The sequence below is a fragment of the Polyodon spathula genome, chromosome 5 (assembly GCF_017654505.1).
Source record: "Polyodon spathula isolate WHYD16114869_AA chromosome 5, ASM1765450v1, whole genome shotgun sequence".
Lineage (NCBI taxonomy): Eukaryota > Metazoa > Chordata > Actinopteri > Acipenseriformes > Polyodontidae > Polyodon > Polyodon spathula.
Genome location: NC_054538.1, coordinates 3787810 through 3813991, shown reverse-complemented (window position 1 = coordinate 3813991; position 26182 = coordinate 3787810). Strand labels below are relative to the sequence as shown.

At 38.6% G+C, this 26182-nt stretch overlaps 1 protein-coding gene across 1 annotated transcript; it reads right to left on the bottom strand.

Annotated features, from left to right (window-relative positions):
• Positions 1-1369: 1369 nt before the first annotated feature.
• On the bottom strand, positions 1370-24090 carry LOC121315435 (zinc finger protein 292-like). Its single transcript, XM_041249535.1, has 7 exons — positions 23892-24090; positions 5338-5492; positions 5007-5085; positions 3259-3394; positions 2461-2663; positions 2146-2282; positions 1370-1407 (listed from the first exon to the last, which is right to left on the bottom strand). Coding segments are annotated over exons 1-7 (873 nt in total). The 5' UTR covers positions 24054-24090; the 3' UTR covers positions 1370-1406.
• Positions 24091-26182: the final 2092 nt, after the last annotated feature.

Genomic DNA, 26182 nt, shown 5'->3' with positions numbered 1-26182 from the left:
GTATTGCTTATTTGTAATCCGCGGGTTGGCCCCAAAACAACAACAGTCCTGTTAATTCATCCACATGTACCTCATACAAACACCAGTCCACAGGGTGTACTCTAGTGCTCGTGGTGAATACAGTTCTTCAGTGTTAAACAAAAGTGCAGTGTTGTTGATCGAGGTTTAATGCTGACCTTTGGCTACAACTCCATATCGTGTCAGCCGTCCAAATAATTACAAACAGTATTATTAACTACATACAAAAACAAACAAAACAGTCGCATTTCACAATACAGGTTCTCCTTCTGGTACTTTAATTTAACCATTCACAAAGGAAGAGATCATATCACTACGTATTTTGTATAATGTCACCTATGACCCCTTGGTCAACGAGCGCATCTGCTCCTCCAATTCGCGGATGGCATGCTGTTTTCCGTCCGGGTCATTGAGTTTGTATACCGTAGCTTTGCCTCCTTTCTAGATAGCCGACTTCCACCTAATCCTGGAAATAAACTGTTGTGCCATTTAGTGCAGGGTATTCTGTTCCCTTTATGCAGCTGCCTCGCAGGTCAGGTGGGAGATCTAACCCCAAGAATCATTTGATATGTTACACCACTCTTCCAGCAATTTTGAATCACACATGCTCACTGGCACTGTGTGAATTTTCTGTCTGTAAGCCCAATGCCAACTCAAAGACATTTAGAGTTGTCTCAAGCGGCAGCAAAGCGCTCTAGGATTTGTTTAATGTTCAGCTAAGTAATGGGTGCACAACAATTCGTCCCTTACAATAATAATAATAATAAGTGAACTTACAGCTGTCAAGTACAGTATTGCAGAAAGGATGTGATTAGATAGAAAGAAACTGAATTGTGACAAAACAGGCTTAACCCTTTGTGGTCCATTTATTCAGCGCTATCAGGCGCGTCAGGTCCAATTTATTTTTACACACGCTGTTTATTTTACATGCACTGTTAAAGTAATTTTATTCACAGTAAAACAGGTTTAAAAGGCATTACATATCAACAGGACACTCAGTACTGCATCTCCAGCCCTGCCTCACCCCTTGTTCACTGTATTTATAGACGCGCATACTGATAAATCCTCTCCTGATCACTCGTTTTATAACTAAACTCCTCAATAATGCTATCCAAGTCATTATTTTATTACTATAACATCTCAATAAGCTTGGCAAATGTCTGTGATATTCTTTGAGGGCTGGATGCGGAAGTAGCTATCTTGTTTGTTTATGTCCATGTTATGTCTGTGGTGAAGGGACTATGTGTATTGCTCAGATACGCCCCCTTTTTCTTTTTTTCAGCTTCTACCTGTCTCACTCGGCCATTGAAAGGTTTTCTCTGCTTTTTCCGGAGAAAAAAAAAAGATGAGACCTGTGCTTGACGTCTTTTTGATGATGTTGGACAGGGTCTGCAAAGGGTTAAAATTGCAATACTTTAAAATGCAACGGTGCAACACATATTAACTCCTTTTATGTCTTCAGTGTATATAAATTGTGTACATAAACCCCCCCCCCCACTGAATAGAGCGTCCAGCAATGCACCACAACAAAACTGAATTTCAAGAACTGTGAAACTATATAGTGTCTCAAATGTATACATCTAACATTATGTACATTCAGCTGTTCACTGTGATTCAGAGCACTCTCCATTGCCTGACAGTTTCTATTTTGATTTTTTTTTTTTTTTCAAAGCCACGTTGTATGCACAGGTTTTGTAACAGCAGTCAGCAAACTACAGTTCCGCAGACACTGTAGACCCAACAATTAATTTGACCACTAATGTTATTAAACTTCAGCCATGGGTAAATCTTCAGCCAGTTTGCCTGAAAATCTATCTTTAACTTTCCCTTCACTGACATCGCTTGGTTGTGCTGTTGTATCACTAAGACTGTAATCTAAGCCTCTAGTCAGAGGTGTGTGACCGAGTTTAGAAAAAATACCCTGAATATGGATACTGTCAAAATGTCTTGCTACATACCACACTATGGAGATTTCTAAGCATGTCAAACTAAGGTGTACCTTGAAGGGATGATGCAGAACTAGCCGACTGGAAACAATCCATATCGTGGATATTTTAAACGCTATCAGCAGACACTAAGCTGACTGGAATCTCTAACCAGCATGTTCTTAAAATAAGCGCAACTCACCAGGCACAATACATATCTCCTTGCAGCAGCTGTCGAGTTAGAAATGCTGTGCACAAGTTGAGAGCAGCTTTTTCATCCCCGTCCGACTCAAGGTTACAGATCATCTCTAGCGCATCCTTACAGTCAATTTCTGAAATCTGGATTAAAGGAAAAAGAAATAAATCTACATGCATAACTTTTTTTTAAAGAAACATAAAAATAAATGTTGCTGAATAGTTAGCAGTCTTCCACAGTGCCCTATAACAAAATTAGTGCCAGCCATGAGCATACATCAGAAAGGTAAGGTTGCCTTAATGCAAGAACACTGCCACCCACCTCCTGCATAAGCTGTTCCTGTTGAGCCACAGCAGTAAGACACACCAGGTAGGTCTGTTTGAAACTGCTCTTTGCCCTGAGCTCAGGATGATCGGAGCAGGCCTTTGCTAGTGATGCTGCCTTTTCTATGTGCTTCTCTTTGATAAGGTGCTTGATGCGCATCTCTAGTAGAACAGGACCCTCCAACCTAAGAAACTCATTTACTGAAAAAATAAATAAATAAAAGAGAAAAAGAGAGGCATGCAAATATTAGCAATTGTACAGTTCTACCAAAGCAATTTCCTGCTAGTCAACATGCCATTGCTTTATGAGTGTTTTCTTTTCAGACACTAACATAAATGCAAGTGTGAAATATGCCTTAGCAAACCCGTATTTTCTTGCTTTCAGATGGTCTTGCACTTCCTGAGTCATTTCCACTAGCGAGTGAAACTGCCCCCACCCCTTCAGGGTTTAACCAACCAGCTGCTGCCCCTAAAAGAAACTAAGACACTGCTGAGGTGAAATGACCTAGGAAGTAAAGCAGGAATTTATTTCCGTGAAGGCAAGCAAACTAAGAACCTTCTTTAACCCTTTCCATTCCATTTATTCAGGAGTCCATTTATCCTGATATCATGTTATAAAATGTTTACTACAGCATGTGCTTCTTTCAAAACTGCACAACAGGTAAGATTTATGAAATTACTTTATTAGCTACAACCACCTTAAGAAAAAAAGACAAAAACTAAAAGCCAACTGTCTATGTAGCAGAAACAGAGGCATCTGATTTATAAGATCCATCATCTGACCATTCTAACCAACCTGTTTCCACTTGTGGTGCTTCCTTCGAGAGAATGCACTGCAGCGCCGAGTTTGTCCACACACCATTCTCCTGAGCAATGGCACAGAGCATCTGAAGTTCAGAGTTTCCATTCTCCAGTAGTAGATTATGGGCTGTCTGTAGCAAAAGAAATACAAAAATAAATGAATAATGCACGGCAGAGAGTGTGTTGTGCTGGGATGACATCACGCCTCGGAGGGTCCAACCCCCAGAAGTGATGTCATGCCAGCACAACACAAAACCTGGATGCATTACTCCTATTATACAATGGCTCACACTGTAAAAAAATTAAAACAAAGACAGACTCATTTCATATGTTTAAAAGTGATTTTAAATTAGACAAATGTGGAAATAACATTCAGCCTCATAAAATAGTTCCTGTTTACCATTTTCAACTGTAGAGTATTAACTATGACGTTCTAATGTGTTATTTCTGTTTAAAATGAGTTGACAACAATTGGACTTCAAGTCTTTACATATGCCATGAACATACTGTTGGCAGAGTTACATTGGACAGTATATGGATGTTACGGCTCAGGGATGGTTCATTTAAGTGTCTGTTTAAGCCTGCTCTGAGCCCCGCGTAACTGATTATGCCATACAGCTCTCCGGAGCTATTTCTGACAGAGACATACAATTGTGGTAGAACTGTATTAAGGTGTTCTATTGGGACAGTTTTCAAGTCTATATTTATGTTACTCACTCACCCAGTCATAAAAAAACTTTGACTGCCCAGTTGGTTTGTCATTTCGTGGATGCTTCATTTCTATCAGATTCTATCTTGTCTAGTCCCTCAGACTTGCTCGGTGAGCCGAGGACACCCTGGCCGACCTAAGAACCTCCCCACCTGGGCGGCGCTCGGCCAATTGTGCCTCCTGGGAACACCCATCCACAGTCGGCAGTGGAATAGCCTGGACTTGAACCGGTGATCTCCAGGCTATTGGGCGCATCCGGCACTCCACACGGACTGCCTTTACCGGATGCGCCACTAAGGAGCCCGCTTAGGTGTCTTTTTCCAATATTTTTTTTGTCTAATTGAGAGGTGCTGTCTGGTCTCCTGGCTGCTCTGTTTAAAGGATCTTTGCCAAACAAGGTTTCCACAGCTGTTATGTTCTTTAACGTACTTCACTTCAGGAATTGTGCAATTTATTCTGTGTTATTGACAGTTGTGGCGGATTGATATGTCTGTCTAGGTTTTCAGTGAGAAGGTTGCTGGTACTACATCCGTCATGTTATGCTGGCATAACATCATGGGTCTAGTGCAAGTCTGACCAATCAGAGCTCAGGAATTTCTCTTCCCATTGTATAATGTATAAATTAAAAACACTGGACAATTTAAACCCACACTCCCAGTAAAAAATAAATAAATAAAAACATCCTCTACCATATATTAACGGAAGATTCATAAGAACATTACAAAACTGAGGAAAAAACAAACCAAAAAAAAACAGCAATATGCAACGCTTTGTTCAAATGTATGTCTCCATGTAAAACATGTTCTGTATTCACATACTAAGAGGCCTCCTGCTGCTTACCAAATACCAGGCAAATTGAAAACCACCACATAAAATGGCACAGTACTTGAAAGCAGGGGTACTAGTGCCACAGACACACTCAAGCACAAACAAATAGAATCATTAAAAAAAAAAAAATTATCAAAAATCAACACAGAAAAAAATACAAGTAAACAAAAACTGCTCTTTTACATGGAAAGAAGGGTCCACCCTACCAGAACTGAAGTCTGGAACTCCTTCCAGAAATGACTTGGGGTTTCTTCTGGTAGTGACAGCAAAAGCTCAACACAGCTCCTGAAAAAGAAAACCGATACCCACATTATACATACAAACATTTATTTTATTTTCTTTTATCATTGCTTCCAGTCTTACTTGTGTGTTCACAACAATGTTAAGTCACAGGTTGCTGAAAATGAATAAGGCTGAGTATTAAATCTGTTTCTAGATCACAGAGAAAATCCTATATTGATATTAATAGTAGTGGGTACTTTAAGCTCTATTTAACGATTTTACAAAAACGCAAGAAATACAGAATAGAATACTTACAGTGCTAATCGTTCAAGCACAAGGCTTACATTGTCACACTCAGAGGAAAGCTGGTGTCGAGCTTGAGCATAACTTAATATGGCTACCATGTAAATCTGGACTAGCGGCAGAGGGGCCTCCGAGATCTTCCATCTGCCTGCATATTCTACAAGAGTCTGTGGACAAATAGAAGTAAATCACTGAAATGCCTTCGTTTGAATAAAAAGCAGAAATGCATCCCGGGGCACAATCTACAGAGCCATTGCCAAACTACAAGCACTGTCGATAAATGAATGATTTTTATATTTGCCTTCATTGACGTTAGCGAGTTCCGGAATGCCTCGCATAGACTTTCACTTGAACAAGCCTGCTCAGATAACCTTGGTTGCGCTGTGAACATCCGGTTCTCCAGTGAAACAGGATTATGTAAGCAGACAGAGTTGCATATACAGGGATGCACAATATGGGACAGACTGCTGATGCAACTTATATTCAGGTCTTGCTGTGTTCCGCAGAGCAAGGTTAGGAAATTGCTTGCATCATTATTTTTTATACACAAGACTCTCCAGATTTACAGACGCAGACAAACAACATAAATTACCAAGAGTTAACAAAACTAACACTATGTCTGTATACAGCAGTGCATCTGGTACTGCAGACTGACGAGATAGAAATAGGATAGCCCAGAAAAACTAAAAAAGCTGCAGCTCAGTATACAAATTAATAACTCACATCCTTAGAAATGAACAGGGGTCAGGAACTTGTCCATGCAGGGCACTGCTAAATCTGCTCTGAAATGAACAATGTATTTAATCAGCAGCTGATTGCTCAAACTCCTGCCTCCTGATAACAACTTCATTCAGGATGTTTTGAAACCAAGAACTGGCATTTTTAAAGTAGCACAGAGTAGGACTCTAGATGGTACAAATGTTAAAAGAGTAACAGCAAGATCAGAACGGGTACTGTTGGAGGATTTCCAGTAACACCACATCAACAGTATTAAAGAGAATGTGTTTGACATTTGTCACATGACCGGTTATTCGTCTAGCATATTAAACTTTTGACCACTTCTTTAGAGTGTATACTAAAGCATTTAAACAGCAACCTCAAGGAAAGACAGAAGCTAAAGGAGAGCAGTCATTATTTGAAGTGAAATACTAATAATAAAACTGTAAAAAAATATTCCCTGTTAGGTTATGGAGTGTACTGACACGAATGGGAATGAATGTGCATATCGAGTGTGCGACAAAACTACAGTTTAATGTGTGAAAGTAGCTTATATACAGAGTGTTGTAAACAAGGAAGGAGAACGGCTATTTCCAGATATTGTGCAGTGAGCGTTTCTTCCTGTATTATGGCGTGTTTTCAATAAATATTGCTTGTTAGGGGACACAAATACCCTGTAGATAGCGGCGACCTTTCATCCGTGCATATCTGCAATAGCATTTGTAATGAAGAACAACTACTTCTACAAAAACCTGCCTACATCTTCCCAAGAGAAATCATAATTAAAAAAATGAAAAAGCATGGCCCCAAGAATGAATTTATCACTGCTGTGCACTAAATTCTGTGCAGCTGGATGTCTGAGATCGGTGCAGCGTGTGTCATTTACAGTGTCTTTGATTATCTCAGACAATAATACACAGTGGAAATGGTGTGTGATTTACCACTAGAAACGCTAGTTTTAGTGTTTTGGTTTTTTTTTTTATTAACTGTGAACAAGTAGCTTTCTAATATATTAAATATTTACTTTTTAGGCGTTAGTAAATATCATTTGAATATTATTATATTTAGGATTGTCGTTTTCTTCCCCTTTAAGAATTCGATTGATCCCTGCTAGCCATTTAGTAGTGAAATTGGTTCAATGTACGTGTTTTGGTGCGTGCAGAACGAAGGAACTGCACGCAAACGAGGGTGCAACATTTTAATAAGCGATTAATCTACAATTTAAAAAATAATAAATGCAGGACACAATATTAGAACCACTACTCGTAACTGTATTAACATTACAGGCTAGTCATTCATTAAAATGTTGTGCACTCGTTTTAGAGTTCTTTATTCTGTGTTTAATGAGAAAGTAAAGACTTGGATAACTTAAAAGCCTATTTAGTTGTTTCACATTAAAACCCCATAAATTAAAGCGATTCTCCCTCAAAATGTAATTAAAAACAGCCACATTTTACGGAACAAACGGCCAGGTGGCAGCACTGCAGCTGACATCCGACAGTCGCCAAGTGCAGAACGTTGATAGAGAATAAACAAACAAATAATTAAATAAAAATGCCAGCAGTGCACATTCCTCGCCATGGCTGGATGGTCTCAGCCTCCATTTACTCAGATTCTCCTTTTCTTCCACTAATTTTTAAACTTTTTTTTTTTTTTTTATGTTATTAGTATTGTACCAGTTGAGGGTCAAAGTAAAGTCCCTAAAAAAGTTGTTTAAATCCATAACAAGTCAAAGTAACAACTCATTTTAAAAAAAGTTACCACTGTCCACAACAGTTTAGTAACAGTGTTTTCTATGGCTTACACTTGAATTGTGTTTAAGAACATGATACTGTCCACATTTACTTTTAATTTAAGTGATGACTGGCACTTGTTTACAATCTGCCCAGCATTACTGAATACCTGCTCACTGGGGACGGACGTTGCAGGGATGCTTAATACTTCTGACCAAAGACACAACTTTCAGAAAGATCTTGGTTTTTATTTTTTTTTTAATTTATTATTTTTACTCTGGGGTAGTCCAGATGAATGAATAAATGTGGATTTTGTTTGAAGTTTTGTAGGGTGCCATCTCATTAAATGATCGTGCAAATTTGTGTTACTGGAGTATCCCAAACACTTCTTTTTTGCTGTCTTACTTTAGAAAATAACTGTCAAGCATCGGAAGGCATTGTAGCTCGGTCGATACTTTTAACTTGCTGTGTTACTTTGAAGACTCCTGCACAGATGCAATCCCATCAGCACACACTCCCAGGGAGCAGGGCAGGGGAGAGAAGGTGAGCTCAATCACATGCAGATTCAGAGAGTCAGACCAGAGGGGAGCAGAGAAGACTCCAAATTTAATACAAACTTTCCTTTTTTTAAACCTTATACCCAAGATGCACAGGCTTGGCTATCGATAGTTGTCAAACAAACGATGCATCGCATCAGCCTTTTTATATATATATATATATATATTTATTCTCCACCCTGCCCCACCCCTCTCCCTGGACTGTTTACTGAGTGGATTGAATCTGTGCAGGAGTCTACAAAGTAACTTAAGCGCGAGTTAAGAGCAAGTTAAGAGTGCTGTGCTAGGGTTTCAAATACTGTATCGACTGAGCTACATGCCTTTTCAACGTTTGACAATTTTCAAAAGCAAGCTGGCGAGAAAAAGTAAAGAAAGTAATGTTTGGGCAACATAACAAAATTGCGTAACCATTTAATGAGATGCAGAGGTCGCGCTAGCCTTTAAAAATGTGCATCTATAAAAAGCACATCATCTCAAAATCTGCGTTTTCAACCATAACACCTGTGTTTTTACAGTTATATTTCCCAGTGTAACTATTTCAGATTAATGAAGTTAACATGCAAAACAGTACACAGTATAAACAATGGTAGTAGAAATAGACAAAGACAAGCTACCACGAAACATTTTCTTTTGAAAATCCCTCGTTCACGACATAAGTCAGTGTTGTAGAACATGTACCAACGTCCCTGCGGGTAGCTGCCAACATCATAACTATTTACAGTTTTGCTGTTTAAAAGTTCTTTACATTTTCCTTTTAGCACCCAAATCAAAAATGACTTGTGCTCTTTCCAAATCAGAGTCTTAATTCTGAGGAGCTTCCATTGAAAATGTCATGTTTTATATGATCCTCTCGTAAACAAGTGTTTGCTGGTCTGCACTTTGTTCAGCTAAAACCCTGTTCTGCTGGTACACTAGATACAGGTATTATAATTGATGAAAAACCCTACATGTCTCAGCCATGGTCTTAAAACCATGATTTGTGAGCATGTGGTTTACTTGTCCAAATTCTTGGCTGAGATTTCAACAGGTAAAACACTCTGATATCAATTAGTGAATCAACTCGCTCCCAGGGACGTGCACAGTGCTGTATGGGATACGGAGACTGAGACTGGATAGGGATGAAAAGGGGGTCTGTTGTCTTTAACATCTGCGTTTTAAAATGCACTGCTGTTATTGTTTTGTGTTTTATTAAAATGTCCTGCATAGTTTTTCTTTTGATTGGTTATTACTTTGGTTATTACTTTGATTGGCTATTACTCTGACTGGTTATGGATTTAAACAACTTTTTCTTCTGATTTTGCTTTGACCCCCAACTGGTACAAATCAATACAAATAAGGTAAAGTTGTAAAATATCATCATTTAATATAATTATTACTGTATACGCATAAACTGATGTAATCAATGTATGAACGACACTAGTTTTTAAAGCTTTTTCTAGCAATGTTACAGTAATCCACAGCTTCATATGTATTACTGCGTTTTTTTAAAACTTTCGTAATGTTGATGAATCAGCTTTTTTGGAGAACGATATAATCGATAGTGAAAAATTAGGCATCGCCCCAGCCTTAAAACTTTTGCTACAAAAGATTGTTACATATTTGGTCTTTGCAGAATTTCATGGAGCCTACTGTAAATATTGTGTGCATTCTGGTCGGAAAACGGTAAAAAAAATGCAGAGAAACTTGACAGGTTATACACAAGTCCTTCTGGGGTTCAACAGTTACAAAACGAAGAATGTCAAGAAAAATCAGAATTCCACACAGCAGCAGTAATAGTTGGCAATGATTTTGTATCTGTGATGCAACAAACACACCTGAACATCAGGAGTTGAATTCAGCTTATAGAGAAAAAGTGGAAAAAAAACAACAGGCAGAAGTTATTTTTTTATATTGGAATAACTGCAAGTATTGCTTATACTTTTGGTATGTTACTTAAATTTATAAGCAAATGTGTTCCAAACTGCACTCAAGGGAACATTTCTTTAAAGTATGTCACAAATGTGTTGAGGTGAGCGGAGGTCACAGGGGACCTCTTGTATCATGAATTTAGTGAACCAGTCAAGCCACAAGGCTAGATTCACCCCTGTGAATCACTAACCCCCGTTTCAAACCGCTGCTCCAGTGGAGTGAAGACTGAATTGAAATGAAGCAAGCGTTAGAGCTGCTCTTTATTATATTCCATTAGCCCACTGACTTCATACTGGAGAACAGAAGCGTGCCACACGTATTCCAAAGCAATCTCCTACACTGCGTCATATTAAGCAATGACAAATGTTTACATTTGTTATCAATACTGTGCAATTGTACAAACGAAAACATTTACACACTCTATCACATAGCATTCTGCGTTCTGGCTAGCTAGTTGCATATGAATTCAACCAGACAGCGAATCATTACTTGGAATCAGTTTCAAACAGGAGGTATTGATTGATTGTGTTCACTGTTAAACAAATCCCATATCCTACATGTTATATTCTACCTTTGTGTGTGTGTGTGTATGTGTGTGTGTGTTTTGTGTGACGATGAGGGGGCAAGTAGATTCTTCTAGCATTTTGTCCCGTGGACAACAAGTTTCTTTCAAACACTGCACACGTGTATGTGAGTGTAATTGTATTATATATATATAAATAATGTTGATAGTTAAAATAAAGTACATTTAATAAATAGTACCACAATTATTATTTTTTTTTTCAAATCAGACTCTTGTAGTTGTAATAGTAAGTAAAGCACCTGAAGACACTTCAAACCTGTCACTATGCTTACAGACATCACTGGCCAAGCTTAAAAATAAAAATAAAAATAAGCAGGGAAATCAAAGACTTATATTACAACAGTTCAGAAAACCAAATGTCCAGCACAGTTGTGAGAATCATATTTAGTCTTCCACTAACACAGTAGTTCAGTGTACAAATAAAGGTGTTTTGAAAAGACGTGTTTAGCTTACTGTTGGCATTTGCAAAAACAATAACAAATATGAAAGAGTTTAGCAAAACAGTCCAGCAATGTCATGTGAGAGTAATCCTATGCACAGTACTCCACAAATTAAGTTTGTCGTTTTACTGGCATTATCATAATAACCAGGATAAAATATGAAACACTGATAAAGGCATGTTGACTGACTCGTTGCTCTAAAACAGGTTCACTGCTGTGTATTACCAGATTGTAATTTAAATGAAAACACATAATTAATCCTCTCAATTGTTTCTTTCCTAACACTTTAACAAGAGGTGTGCCTCCAGACAGAATGTCTTTATGAAACAAACTGTGTGTAGTGTAGTGACTGCATCCTTTACACAGTAAAGTGAGAGATTTACTTTAGGATTGTACAGCTAGAAAACTAGTTTGGAGATCATTTCTTCATCGTCAGAAAATATAATTAAATTAAGAAACAGACATTGTTTAAAATTGCTAATTATAGCTTCATTACAAGCAGGTGCCATGGAAAGAAATAAACTGAACAATAAATAAATACTCGATTCAGTTTACTTCAAGAAAGCTCTGCCTTTACTCTACCTTAGGTCTTCGTTTTTCAGAACAGAAGAATGAACTGGTTTGCCATTATTGTCTTATTTGCTTTCTTTTTCTCTACGTTTACAACTGGCACTAGTTAATGGCATTGACTCGTACATGATCACGCGAATTACAGCAAAACTAAGAATACTATCACACGACTCATACAGATAATCCGATTTTTTTAGCTCTGTCTTACTGAAACATTGCTTTCTTTTTTCCTTTGTTGGTGCAGCTGCCAAAAAAAAAAAATGGATCTGTTATGTCTTCTTCAATTACTATACACTTAAATGTGTATTTGACGAATGTGCTGATTACATTTTTACCAGTTTCAAAAGGTTCTGAAATGGTCGCTTTTTGAAAGGGAAATAAAACAAAAACCGTCAAAGTGTGAGTGTTGTGATTTTTATTTATGTTTACCAGAATATTTATATCTAAATAATGCAGGAAGATTGTGCTTCACTGATTTTAGTATTCAATTATACGAGGAGTTAAAAGCTGTGAAGTTCATGAGCAGCACCCTCTATAGAGACAGAATCGGCAGACGCCTCGCCCACCCTGTACCAGCAGATTCGCTGATGCCCAAGCGAGTTCTGCACTAATGTGACGTCCATTTTTATACAGAGAAATCAGAGAATCAGCTGCAAGACAGACACAAATATGCGTGTTAATGCTTTGTAAGGACGGTCTCAAAATAATAGCTTTACCTCAAGATGCTGGAGTCTCGATTGAGGTTGATATTTATAACCCTAACATGCGAAAGTTAATAAACTAAGTGTGACGGTGGATGCCAATTACTGTAAAAAATGCGTGCATTTTAGACTTGGACAGAATGCTGTGTGTGTCATTTTATATATATACATAAAAATTAGTACCAGTCAAAAGTTTGAGTACACCTGATTGAAACCAGGTTTTTCATGATTATCTATGCTTTTAACTGTATAAACTTGTCTATAAACACTTAATATTTCATTATATGATACATGTACTTATATAAGCTGATAATCATAAGTGAATTGCTTTCAAAAATTAAATTTTTAAATGAAAATGTAAATCTTGTCGATTTCAATGAAATGGTCACCCAAAGCAAGAGTATTTCAGTCTGAAGCCCAAGTCAGTTAAAAGTCTGAAATGTGTATAACACGGTGTTAGAACACTGGCCTAAGTATAAAAGTGTCTTTGTTAGATGTTCTCTGAGTTAACTAGCATATTACCTAATTAACCTTTTGTCACCAATTATTGTTAACAGGCAACGGTCCATGATTACTACAAATATAGGTAGCATAGGCACACATTTGTCATTCCTGAATGTAAAGGAGCAGAAAATGGCAAAATATGCTCAATTAAGCAAAGAAAAAAAAAAGTCTGTAATTACTTTAAGAAATGAAGGTCAACCCTTAAGACAAATCGCAAGAACTTTGCAAGTGTCTGTAACTGCTGTGGCCAAGGCCATTGTTAAGTGTGCAGAATAAGAGGAAGAGACTTGCCTGGGCCAAAAAACACAGAAACTGGATGTTTGAGGAGTGGAAGTCGGTTTTCTGGACTGATAAGACAAAATTTGAAATATTTAGGTCCAACCACTGAGTATTTGTAAGACGCAGAGAGGGTGAGCGCATGACTTCTGCATGACGGAGTTGGTGATCTTTACCAAGTCCATGGCAAGCTCAACCAGCATGGCTATCATAGCATACTTCAGAGGCACGCCATTCCATCAGGATTATGGCTAGTTGGGCAGTTATTCATTCTTCAGCAAGATAATGACCTGAAACACACCTCAAAGTTGTGCAAGAACTATTTGGCAAAGAAGGAAAGTGAAGGACAACTCAATCCAATGGCCTGGCCTGCCCAGTCTCCAGACCTCAATCCCATAAAACTTGTATGGGACGAACTGGACAGAAGAGTCAAAGCAAAGCTACCCACAAGTGCCCTACATCTCTGGGAATTGCTGCAGAAGAGCTGGGAAGACATGTCGGGTGATTTCCTGCTGAAACTTGTTAACTGAATGCCTCGTGTTTGTGAGGCTGTTATTATTTTGAGGAATCCAAGATTTAGAGACAATTTTCTTGAACATTGCTTTGATACTCCTCATGTTTTGTTTTGTACATTGCAACATTTGTTTTCATTTTCAAGTATTTACAGAAACGTATACGACGTAAAACATTGTCAATTATGAAAAAAACCTAGTTTCCAGCAAGTGTAATCAAATGCTTGACTGGTACTGTGTGTGTGTGTAATTTCTCTCTCTCTCTCTCTCTCTCTCTATATATATATATATAGTAAAGCACCTGATAGGAACACCTCCTAAGAGAACATGCTTGTGGTGAAACAGATTTTTCCCATTGTAAATGCTCTGGCTAAAGGAACAAGAACTTCGCTTAAAAGAACACCTTCCTTGCATCGACAGAGATTAGTTTAACATATGTATATTTGTAAAAAAGCTACATCACGCGAGTGTCTTGAGGGACACAGATTGGTTTATTAAATCTTTACAGACCCGCCATCATATCATTGACTCGTTTTGTATTTTGTTTTCCACGAGTGCACCTCATCACTACAAAATGGCATGTAAACAAACAGAAAAATGCGCCGCTGTTTCTCTTGCTACAAAAAGTTGGAAATTGTTCGAGCTCTTGAAAAAAACCTGAATTAGACACAAGTTGCAGAGGAATTTGGTGTTTTCTGTTCTGGCGAGTTGCTTCACCATTCTGTTAAATAATGTGCATGTCTTGTATATTGCTGCTGCATTTTGTAAAGTGTGTAGGAGTGCTGTGTTAATTTAGTTTGACAGTTAGTTTATTAATGTTAAGTTAACCCTAAGTGACGCCCACTATTTTTGCCTCTGCCGCTGTGACAGACCGAAACACACCGGCCAGAAAATGTCATAGTACATAGCAAGTTAAGCTTTTAGACCGTGTTGTTTTGCTTTATTTTTTTATTAACGTTAGTTTGTCTGTTACTTTATTATTATAGTTTATTAAAATATCCATGCCTATTGTTTTGCTTTTACTTAAGTTATTTTCATATGTTGATGCTTGTGCGTCATGACAAGTAATACGTATGTATTTATTTATTAATTCATATTGTGTCTGGTGGTTAACTCCGTCTTAGAGAACACTTTGCTTGCTTCCTGACTGGTGTTCCCATAGCTGGAGACTATGTGTGTTATATATAAAAAACATTTCGAAGACAGTTTTATGCAATCAAGCTCAAGGTCACAGGGGTTAAGTGTTAGACTGTTTTTTTCTGAAACACTGCAATTAGCAGCAGCATTCCTGGTTGATGCAGAGTGTGTCAATGAATGAACTGCATTAGCTCCAGCTAGCTTCTGGTCCTTTCCCTTCCCAGGTGGACGAGTGAGTCACACTTTTATTTCTGTTTGCAGCTGAGCCTCAAGGGGAAGTATCGTTTTCCAAAAGCAGCACAACAGTTAAAGCTGCTGAAGCTGAACAGTTCCTACTGTACGTTTGAATGACTTTGAATTTATTGTTTTAAAATAAGTGCAAAGAAAAAAAGACGCCTGTGTATATTTGTTCATTTAACAACTTAGCTACTGTATGTAGTTATATACCAAACGTAGGATTAACTTATACACAGTACCCTTTTCACAGTAGACGACACACAGTCGGGCTCTTTACACAGCAGCAGACTGGCTGCTCTTCTTTTATACCTTATTTTTTTGGCAGTTGGCCTCGTTATTGTAAATTGAGGCCAACTGCCAAAAAAGAAAACAATTAAATTAAACAAAAACAATTACCTTTGCAGAGAGGCTTTTAACCCTGTCCCTGCCACAAAACAAATATTTTTACACCTGCAGGGCTCCTGCTCTGCCACCATATATACATATACACACACACATACTCAGCACTCACACATCCACCCTATAAAACTGACTTCAGCGACGGTTAAACGCATGTGATGCATATCTGATTATTTCATTTTGGCCCGTTCCAACCCTTGACCGTTTTGCGGGAACACAAAAAAGTTACAAAGTCAAAAATCCATAGCTGAAAGGAATGTGCTTTAAAAAAGATTACAAAAAACACAACGAAACAGTTTCCAGAATGAAAACAGTACCCAAAGTCAGTATTCAAAATTGCAGAACATAGTGCTCATGTCACAGTTCACAGTAACAGATTACAGAATTTAAAAAATGCATCACACTATCAAAATGTTTAATGATTAACTGTTTTACATTGCCGTAGCTTGTGTAGCTCCAGTAACAAGTTCCTAGCGCCGCTGCTTCCTCGTGTCCAATACTGTAGAGTTCATTCTCAGATCAACACCACACAACATTTGTAAACAAAAAGGCACATGTTGCAGGTCTGTGTTACTACATTCAAGGTACAAAGCCAGAAAACAAACAAGTACCCATTTTTCTGTATTAAATATGGCAGACTCACGGTAGTACCTAAAACAACAAATGCATATCATTGATAATAATGTTTAAATATTTAGCTTGGCCTTAAGATACAGAACTTTCTGCTGCCCCCTGATGGGCATTTACAATACTTCACTGAAGAAGAAGGAAGGAGTGAAGCCAGTAAAGTGGTTTCTCCTGTCTCATATGTAACTTAGCCACAATTTACAATATTTTCTCAGCAAATGAAGACAAGCAGTTCCGAAGATATTGGTCCCTTTTCATAAAGGATCATCTCATAAAACACAGACTGATGCTGGCTCTCTAAAGGATGTGAAAAAAGGACACGTACAGACAGGTTAATTCTTACATCAACAGAAAAGAATACTCACATGGCTAATATGCCATTTACCAGGGGTTATCACAACTTCTCTAGATATATTCAGATGTGTGATTTCCATACAGACGCCCCCATTACAACCCCAGTACCAGTGGTACGCACCAGCGGTTTGACTGTTTGTGTAGAGAAACCTCATTACCAACAGACCAGACCACAGAACAAGAGAGACAAATCCTCTTAGGAATGAAAACCGTTACTTCAGGGCAGGTGCTTCAGACAGGTGGTTCACAAGCACGGCTATTCACTGCAGTGCAGGTCTGATACCCTCACTCAGCAAAACAACACGTGCTAGTCATCTCCTGATAGCTCCAATGCAAAATGAGAGCAATCAGTATTTTGAAAAGTTAAATGCCCATTCTGATCAGATCTACACAGGGATAGCCAGACATTTCTAATGCAAGCAGTCTGAGTGGGTTAAAACAAACCTGCAGGGGTGGAACTATATTTCTTCTAGTCTCATTATATGTGAACATGTCAAGTGAGACACTACTTTATAAACAAGTATTCATCCCACCAGGGGGATAATTACTAGTATTTATAGGCACAATAACAGAATTATTGTATGAACAGAGGTTTTCACTGGTTGTGAGAAGGAGGATCTAATTGAAATATTGACAATTTTTAAGTTTTATCCCTGCATTATATTACAGTATTAGCAGCAGGCCGTACGCTGTTCAGTTTCAAAACCTTCAATAAGCTACAGCACATGAAATTGTATTACCCAGCCAGAGCTCTATGTTTAGATGTTTAACTACTGGCCCTTGGGGCCACTGAGCTAGTGCTTTTACTGGCCCTTGGGGCCACTGAGCTAGTGCTTTTACTGGCCCAGATACAAGTTTATCTGGCCCAATTCATTTTTTATTCCATATATTTGTGTACGGTAACTGAAGAGAGCCCACGTCTCTCAACAGTGGCTAAGTGAAGCCTTTCAATATACGTTCTTGCATTATTTCAGCCATTTAACATATACACATTTGTGTGCTTGTCAGAAAATGAAAATACTGTATTCAAGATTTGAAAATGTATGTATACAAATGATACTCATTTTCTCAGAAGCAAAACCACAATTCAGATGTTACCATATGGCCACAACAAGGCTAAAAGATTTACTGAATTATAACAATCCTGATAATAAACACTAATACAAACAATCCTTCTCAGAGCATTGTCGCTTTTGTAGCCTCTCCCAAGTCAGCACCAATCTTACTGCTGATACCAACGAGTCCTGGAAAGATTGTGAATGGCATTTCTGACCAGAACGCATAGTATCAAAATCAACAAGCTTCACAATTCGACCCCGTTCTCCAGCTTTCATTACTCTAAAACTGGACATAATTATCTGCAAGTCTGGGAAACTGACAGCAAACAAGGCACAACATGATATTTTTTCACGGTCATAATGAACCCAGCTGAAGTTTTTTCTTCCACTCCATTCAAAAATCTTTGTGTTAATTTTTAATCACATTCTGAATGTACAACAGCCATCATATCATTGACTCGTTTTGTATTTTGTTTTCCACGAGTGCACCTCATCACTACAAAATGGCATGCAATCAAACAGAAAAATCCGCCGCTGTTTCTCTTGCCAAGGTGGAAATTGTTCGAGCTCTTGAAAAAAACCTGAATTAGACACAAGTTGCAGAGGAATTTGGTGTTTTCTGTTCTGGCGAGTTGCTTCACCATTCTGTTAAATAATGTGCACGTCATGTATATTGCTGCTGCACTTTGTAAAGTGTGTAGGAGTGTTGTGTTAAATTAGCTTGACAGTTAGTTTATTAATGTTAAGTTAACCCTAAGTGACGCCCACTATTTTTGCCTCTGCCGCTGTGACAGACCGAAACACACCGGCCAGAAAATGTCATAGTACATAGCAAGTTAAGCTTTTAGACCGTGTTGTTTTGCTTTATTTTTTTATTAACGTTAGTTTGTCTGTTACTTTATTATTATAGTTTATTAAAATATCCATGCCTATTGTTTTGCTTTTACTTAAGTTATTTTCATATGTTGATGCTTGTGCGTCATGACAAGTAATACGTATGTATTTATTTATTAATTCATATTGTGTCTGGTGGTTAACTCCGTCTTAGAGAACACTTTGCTTGCTTCCTGACTGGTGTTCCCATAGCTGGAGACTATGTGTGTTATATATAAAAAACATTTCGAAGACAGTTTTATGCAATCAAGCTCAAGGTCACAGGGGTTAAGTGTTAGACTGTTTCTTTCTGAAACACTGCAATTAGCAGCAGCATTCCTGGTTGATGCAGAGTGTGTCAATGAATGAACTGCATTAGCTCCAGCTAGCTTCTGGTCCTTTCCCTTCCCAGGTGGACGAGTGAGTCACACTTTTATTTCTGTTTGCAGCTGAGCCTCAAGGGGAAGTATCGTTTTCCAAAAGCAGCACAACAGTTAAAGCTGCTGAAGCTGAACAGTTCCTACTGTACGTTTGAATGACTTTGAATTTATTGTTTTAAAATAAGTGCAAAGAAAAAAAGACGCCTGTGTATATTTGTTCATTTAACAACTTAGCTACTGTATGTAGTTATATACCAAACGTAGGATTAACTTATACACAGTACCCTTTTCACAGTAGACGACACACAGTCGGGCTCTTTACACAGCAGCAGACTGGCTGCTCTTCTTTTATACCTTATTTTTTTGGCAGTTGGCCTCGTTATTGTAAATTGAGGCCAACTGCCAAAAAAGAAAACAATTAAATTAAACAAAAACAATTACCTTTGCAGAGAGGCTTTTAACCCTGTCCCTGCCACAAAACAAATATTTTTACACCTGCAGGGCTCCTGCTCTGCCACCATATATACATATACACACACACATACTCAGCACTCACACATCCACCCTATAAAACTGACTTCAGCGACGGTTAAACGCATGTGATGCATATCTGATTATTTCATTTTGGCCCGTTCCAACCCTTGACCGTTTTGCGGGAACACAAAAAAGTTACAAAGTCAAAAATCCATAGCTGAAAGGAATGTGCTTTAAAAAAGATTACAAAAAACACAACGAAACAGTTTCCAGAATGAAAACAGTACCCAAAGTCAGTATTCAAAATTGCAGAACATAGTGCTCATGTCACAGTTCACAGTAACAGATTACAGAATTTAAAAAATGCATCACACTATCAAAATGTTTAATGATTAACTGTTTTACATTGCCGTAGCTTGTGTAGCTCCAGTAACAAGTTCCTAGCGCCGCTGCTTCCTCGTGTCCAATACTGTAGAGTTCATTCTCAGATCAACACCACACAACATTTGTAAACAAAAAGGCACATGTTGCAGGTCTGTGTTACTACATTCAAGGTACAAAGCCAGAAAACAAACAAGTACCCATTTTTCTGTATTAAATATGGCAGACTCACGGTAGTACCTAAAACAACAAATGCATATCATTGATAATAATGTTTAAATATTTAGCTTGGCCTTAAGATACAGAACTTTCTGCTGCCCCCTGATGGGCATTTACAATACTTCACTGAAGAAGAAGGAAGGAGTGAAGCCAGTAAAGTGGTTTCTCCTGTCTCATATGTAACTTAGCCACAATTTACAATATTTTCTCAGCAAATGAAGACAAGCAGTTCCGAAGATATTGGTCCCTTTTCATAAAGGATCATCTCATAAAACACAGACTGATGCTGGCTCTCTAAAGGATGTGAAAAAAGGACACGTACAGACAGGTTAATTCTTACATCAACAGAAAAGAATACTCACATGGCTAATATGCCATTTACCAGGGGTTATCACAACTTCTCTAGATATATTCAGATGTGTGATTTCCATACAGACGCCCCCATTACAACCCCAGTACCAGTGGTACGCACCAGCGGTTTGACTGTTTGTGTAGAGAAACCTCATTACCAACAGACCAGACCACAGAACAAGAGAGACAAATCCTCTTAGGAATGAAAACCGTTACTTCAGGGCAGGTGCTTCAGACAGGTGGTTCACAAGCACGGCTATTCACTGCAGTGCAGGTCTGATACCCTCACTCAGCAAAACAACACGTGCTAGTCATCTCCTGATAGCTCCAATGCAAAATGAGAGCAATCAGTATTTTGAAAAGTTAAATGCCCATTCTGATCAGATCTACACAGGGATAGCCAGACATTTCTAATGCAAGCAGTCTGAGTGGGTTAAAACAAACCTGCAGGGGTGGAACTATATTTCTTCTAGTCTCATTATATGTGAACATGTCAAGTGAGACACTACTTTATAAACAAGTATTCATCCCACCAGGGGGATAATTACTAGTATTTATAGGCACAATAACAGAATTATTGTATGAACAGAGGTTTTCACTGGTTGTGAGAAGGAGGATCTAATTGAAATATTGACAATTTTTAAGTTTTATCCCTGCATTATATTACAGTATTAGCAGCAGGCCGTACGCTGTTCAGTTTCAAAACCTTCAATAAGCTACAGCACATGAAATTGTATTACCCAGCCAGAGCTCTATGTTTAGATGTTTAACTACTGGCCCTTGGGGCCACTGAGCTAGTGCTTTTACTGGCCCTTGGGGCCACTGAGCTAGTGCTTTTACTGGCCCAGATACAAGTTTATCTGGCCCAATTCATTTTTTATTCCATATATTTGTGTACGGTAACTGAAGAGAGCCCACGTCTCTCAACAGTGGCTAAGTGAAGCCTTTCAATATACGTTCTTGCATTATTTCAGCCATTTAACATATACACATTGGTGTGCTTGTTAGAAAATGAAAATACTGTATTCAAGATATGAAAATGTATGTATACAAATGATACTCATTTTCTCAGAAGCAAAACCACAATTCAGATGTTACCATATGGCCACAACAAGGCTAAAAGATTTACTGAATTATAACAATCCTGATAATAAACACTAATACAAACAATCCTTCTCAGAGCATTGTCGCTTTTGTAGCCTCTCCCAAGTCAGCACCAATCTTACTGCAATACCAACAAGTCCTGGAAAGATTGTGAATGGCATTTCTGACCAGAACGCATAGTATCAAAATCAACAAGCTTCACAATTCGACCCCGTTCTCCAGCTTTCATTACTCTAAAACTGGACATAATTATCTGCAAGTCTGGGAAACTGACAGCAAACAAGGCACAACATGATATTTTTTCACGGTCATAATGAACCCAGCTGAAGTTTTTTCTTCCACTCCATTCAAAAATCTTTGTGTTAATTTTTAATCACATTCTGAATGTACAACAGCACTTCGGAAGGCAGTCTCACATTCTGAATGTACATCATGACTTGCGGGGGGGTCAGATTAGTTCAAATATGCCATTATCGGAGGGGGGGGGGGCGTACGGTAGTTATGATTGAAAAAATTGGTTTATTAGTTAGTTCTCTCATCTTTTTGGCAACCCTGCCCATTTTCCTGGGTTCATGAAAACAAAAGCCATGTATACATTTTACACATTTTAAAAATGTAACCGGCCCAGTAACTACAGGCCAAACTGCAATCTCCACTGGCTCCGAGGCATGGTTAATGTCGATCCCTGCCAACTGAAAACCTATAAACTTTCAAATAAATGCTCATGTAAACAGAAAACACAACTGTGACCAATACAACCTGACCTAAAAATGTTTTTCCTTAAATGAAGTGTTGCAAAACAATCCAAATCAAAACACAAAAGTAACACTGTTATAATAGTTTTCAATGTTGAGGGATTCCATCATCAATCTTCACGTGTTTCTTGAAGTCGGACGAAAACGACTGCATAGTAGGGTCCATAGAGACCATTATATTACACATCATACAGAGAACTAATTTCCAGTTTGCATCTTGCACCTGTCAAGACTATTGTTGAAAAGAGGCACATAAAACATACAGAAATTGTGCTATGGAAAAAAAAAGGCTTTACCACAGAAATAAGAGCAGCGTCTCTTCACGTAGGGCATTATTGTTTAGTAAAGTTCACAAGTTTGAAGACAGCGCTTATCAGTCAAGAGGGTCTGCTTAAGATAATGCAGAACTACATTTAAAAAAAGTATCAGGTCTCCTGATTTACTAAGAGCGTTATGTATGAGTTTTGATTATATACCATTTTAGACAACAGGAGACCGCATATCATTCTCATCCATCTGTCACGCATTTTAAAAAGACATTTTTAAAGTTTGGTGTGGATGTATTTTATTAAATCTACTATTTGTTTCATATTTAGAATCAACTGTTTATTTCACAAGTATTGTCTAAGTTCTAACGCCCATTTTCATAAATGTGACTTGTAAATAAATATACCGTACTACATGCTGTATAGGTCACAATCTATTCTGAGACGATATGTACCATGAAAAATACATTACGTGCTTCACCTCAAAACCAATTTCTCAGCAGATGGTAATCGACAAACATGGATGTGTATTAAACGTGCGCCAGATTTCATCGACACTGATCCGCGCGTTTTCAGCAACGCATTTCGAGCAAGAGAACATGTTTACACTGCATTTCAGAAACACAGTATTGGTTGGCATGTGCACAGCTACACGACAGTCTTTCTCCATTTAGACATCTTGTTTAAAATGACGTTATTGGAATATATAAGGAGTAACGCCGTAAATCTAGACAGTGTTATACAGCAGAGTTTCTTTCATGGAAGTTCTAAAAATTTTCAAATAAAAACACGTATAAAATGACCCCAGTGTCTCCGCTAGTTAGAACTGGCATGTCCGTCCTCTCCCACTCACTACCACCGCCAGTCAATTTGCACACACCAAAAACATTAACAGAATCTCTTCAGAAATATATTTTAATAATACAACACTCGGCCCTGGTCTCTTGCAAAGCTATGTTCCAAATGATGATGATATACGGCAAAGGATTGCTTTATTTCTTGTCTTACCCGGTGACGCAAAAACAAAGGTTAAATCAACGGAAGACAGGCCGCAGTCTTATTTACAATACACTCTGTGCGAAATATCGATTCCTTATGCAAACTATTTTAAACGTTTTAAAAAACATCTAAAACACCACTTTTTGTGCAACCATAAAACATTTAATTAAATAAACACACTTAAGACCGCTTGTCACGAGAATCAGTCCACTGTATGTCAAATCATAAAGAAAACCTCAGATGTGGACAATCGCTAATAACATGAATAGAGGGTAAATGCTGTGTTTTTGCAGCAGCACGTAAGCTACACAAAGGAGCACCTCCCCCCTTTGGCTCTCGCTACCCCCTCCTCAGCAATGGCACTGATTAATATAACGATCTCATTTCTCACGCTTTATTTTGCGTTCGACTGCATGCACAGCTGCGCCGTGCAACGTTTATTTTGTCTGACCTGGCAGAATTTCTGGCAGTACTGGGAAGCGGAATGCAAGGCAGGTTCCCTGCTGTCCGTCAGTTCGGTGGCCAGCTCTTGCAGCCGTTCTCTGAGCGCCACAATCGCTTCGGCGCTGCCGATCTCAGTGCTGCGGTCCTTCTCGGCCTCCTCGTCCGCCATCTTCACACCCAACTCCGCCGCGTACACACACAGCGTCACGTGATCGGTGCTGCTCACGCTCAGGCACGCACAAAACGAGGACACCTTACGCACGATCACGTGACATCATCTCTGTCGAGTCGGTGAATCACGTGAGATACACTGGCGACGAGTCAGCTGCATTATTATTATTATTATTATTATTATTATTATTATTATTATTATTATTTCCTAACACACGCCCTTATCCAAGTTTTGTTTCAGTTATGGTGCACAGTGATATTTATTTATACACACAGATACCGTTGTGGGCGGCGGCTCGTTTTTCTTTCTCTACACGACATTTACAGTGCCCCAGTTTGTTTGCTTTGTGTCACATGCAACGAACTAAAAGGAGCGTACTAACTGAGGACGGTAAACATAGTCCCCAGCTGCGTATTAAACATTTTGTCAATTGCAACGAAGTGCAAGTAACTGCTATTGCCCTCTAGAGCAGTGTTTCCCTGCCCTGGTCCTTGGGACCCCCTGTGTCTGCTGATCTTCTTTCCAACCGAGCTCTCAATTACATAACTAGACCCATAGTCGAACTGATCATTTGCTCAATTAGAACTTTTAAAAATGGTTTTCGGCGAAAGTATGTTAATGTTATACTCGTATTGGTAAGCTGCAATGGACCCAATCTGAATGGGTCACTTATGTGATCAGTTTACCGTGCTTCCCTTTTACCTAAGGATGTCACAGTGAAATATAGTTAAACCGTTTACAAATTGGAACAAACTTATGTATGTTGTAATAAGCTGAGCAAATTAAGTTATTCATGGCTGAAATGATTTACCTTTTTTAAAACCTCTTTTTTAAAAAGCCAACTTTGGGGACATCATAAAACGCTTCATGTGAAACACCTTGAAACTTTACAAATGACAAGCTAGCACTTGCCAATACATCGTTAAAACTGAAGGTTTCCATGCCTACGCGCAATCCACAGATGAATAGTGTAAACAGACAGGGCTGCTGCAAGGTCTGTTTTCTGGTTATCAATTTATTGTTTTACATTAACCCGGTAATGGGCTTTTACCTCAGGGAGTTGGACTATGCAATACCTAATCACAGCAGTTTGCCCGATTTAACACACTGATGTTGGGTACGTTCATGTTGGAAATGTGTATTTAGTAGCGGGTGGGTCAGAGCGATCCTGATTTGCCGCTAATCTAGCAATTAGCTGCTGCCGATGTGGATTATTATCACGGCATCATATAGGGTAAAATTACAAGGTCCTTCTGCTCTGGCTGAGCTGGTCGGTGGTGTCTGACTCGGGCCGCCGCGCTACTAAAAGGTAAAGCAAGCATACTGTTGACAATAACCCTTCCCAGCGAGCCAATTGCTAGCGATGGGAAAAGTGAAGCCTCCTGAACCACCGAATGCTCTGATTTGGTTCGCAAAAAGATTCACTGAGCCGAAGCACATTAAGCGCTTCATGCTCTTGTGTGCCATTTCTCGTAAATCTGCACAACTCTACATCGAGAGTAAAGACAGCCCCCTACCTCCAGATAGAAGGCATTTAGCAAAGTGGACAATTGCACTAATGCTCAGAGAAGGCAATGTGTTATATAGTGCCATTTCATACACTTTCGACATACAGTATGAAACATTTTTTTTTTTTTTTATTGGGCACGTATAATTTAAACAATCGTTTCAAATAACATTTCAGTGCTTTTTCTAGACAGAGCTTGGCCGACTTTTTTTCGAAATTACCAGGAATATTTATTTTACATATCAACCACACATGCGATTAACCAATAAAACCTTCTTAAATAATCAAACTAGAAATATAAAGCTGTTGTCCAATCGATATCAAGCTGCTTGACTGAAACACCACACAGTAAGCACTGCTGACAGTGTGTATTGGGTAAAAAAAAAAAAAAAAAAAGTTTCCGTCCTATCAGCTCCTGCAAACACCGTTCACAGATCACATGACCGTGGTTCAATGAACCACACGAAGCTTTGCTTCGTAACACTGTTTGCCTCAATTGGTTCATGTGGGGTCGAACCAGCTGAGGCTTCATCCCCATCACTACCACCTGCTGTAGATTTAGTACCGAGCTGCATAAATTGCGCACCAGCTAATACGGTGCTATGGATCATATCCAGCT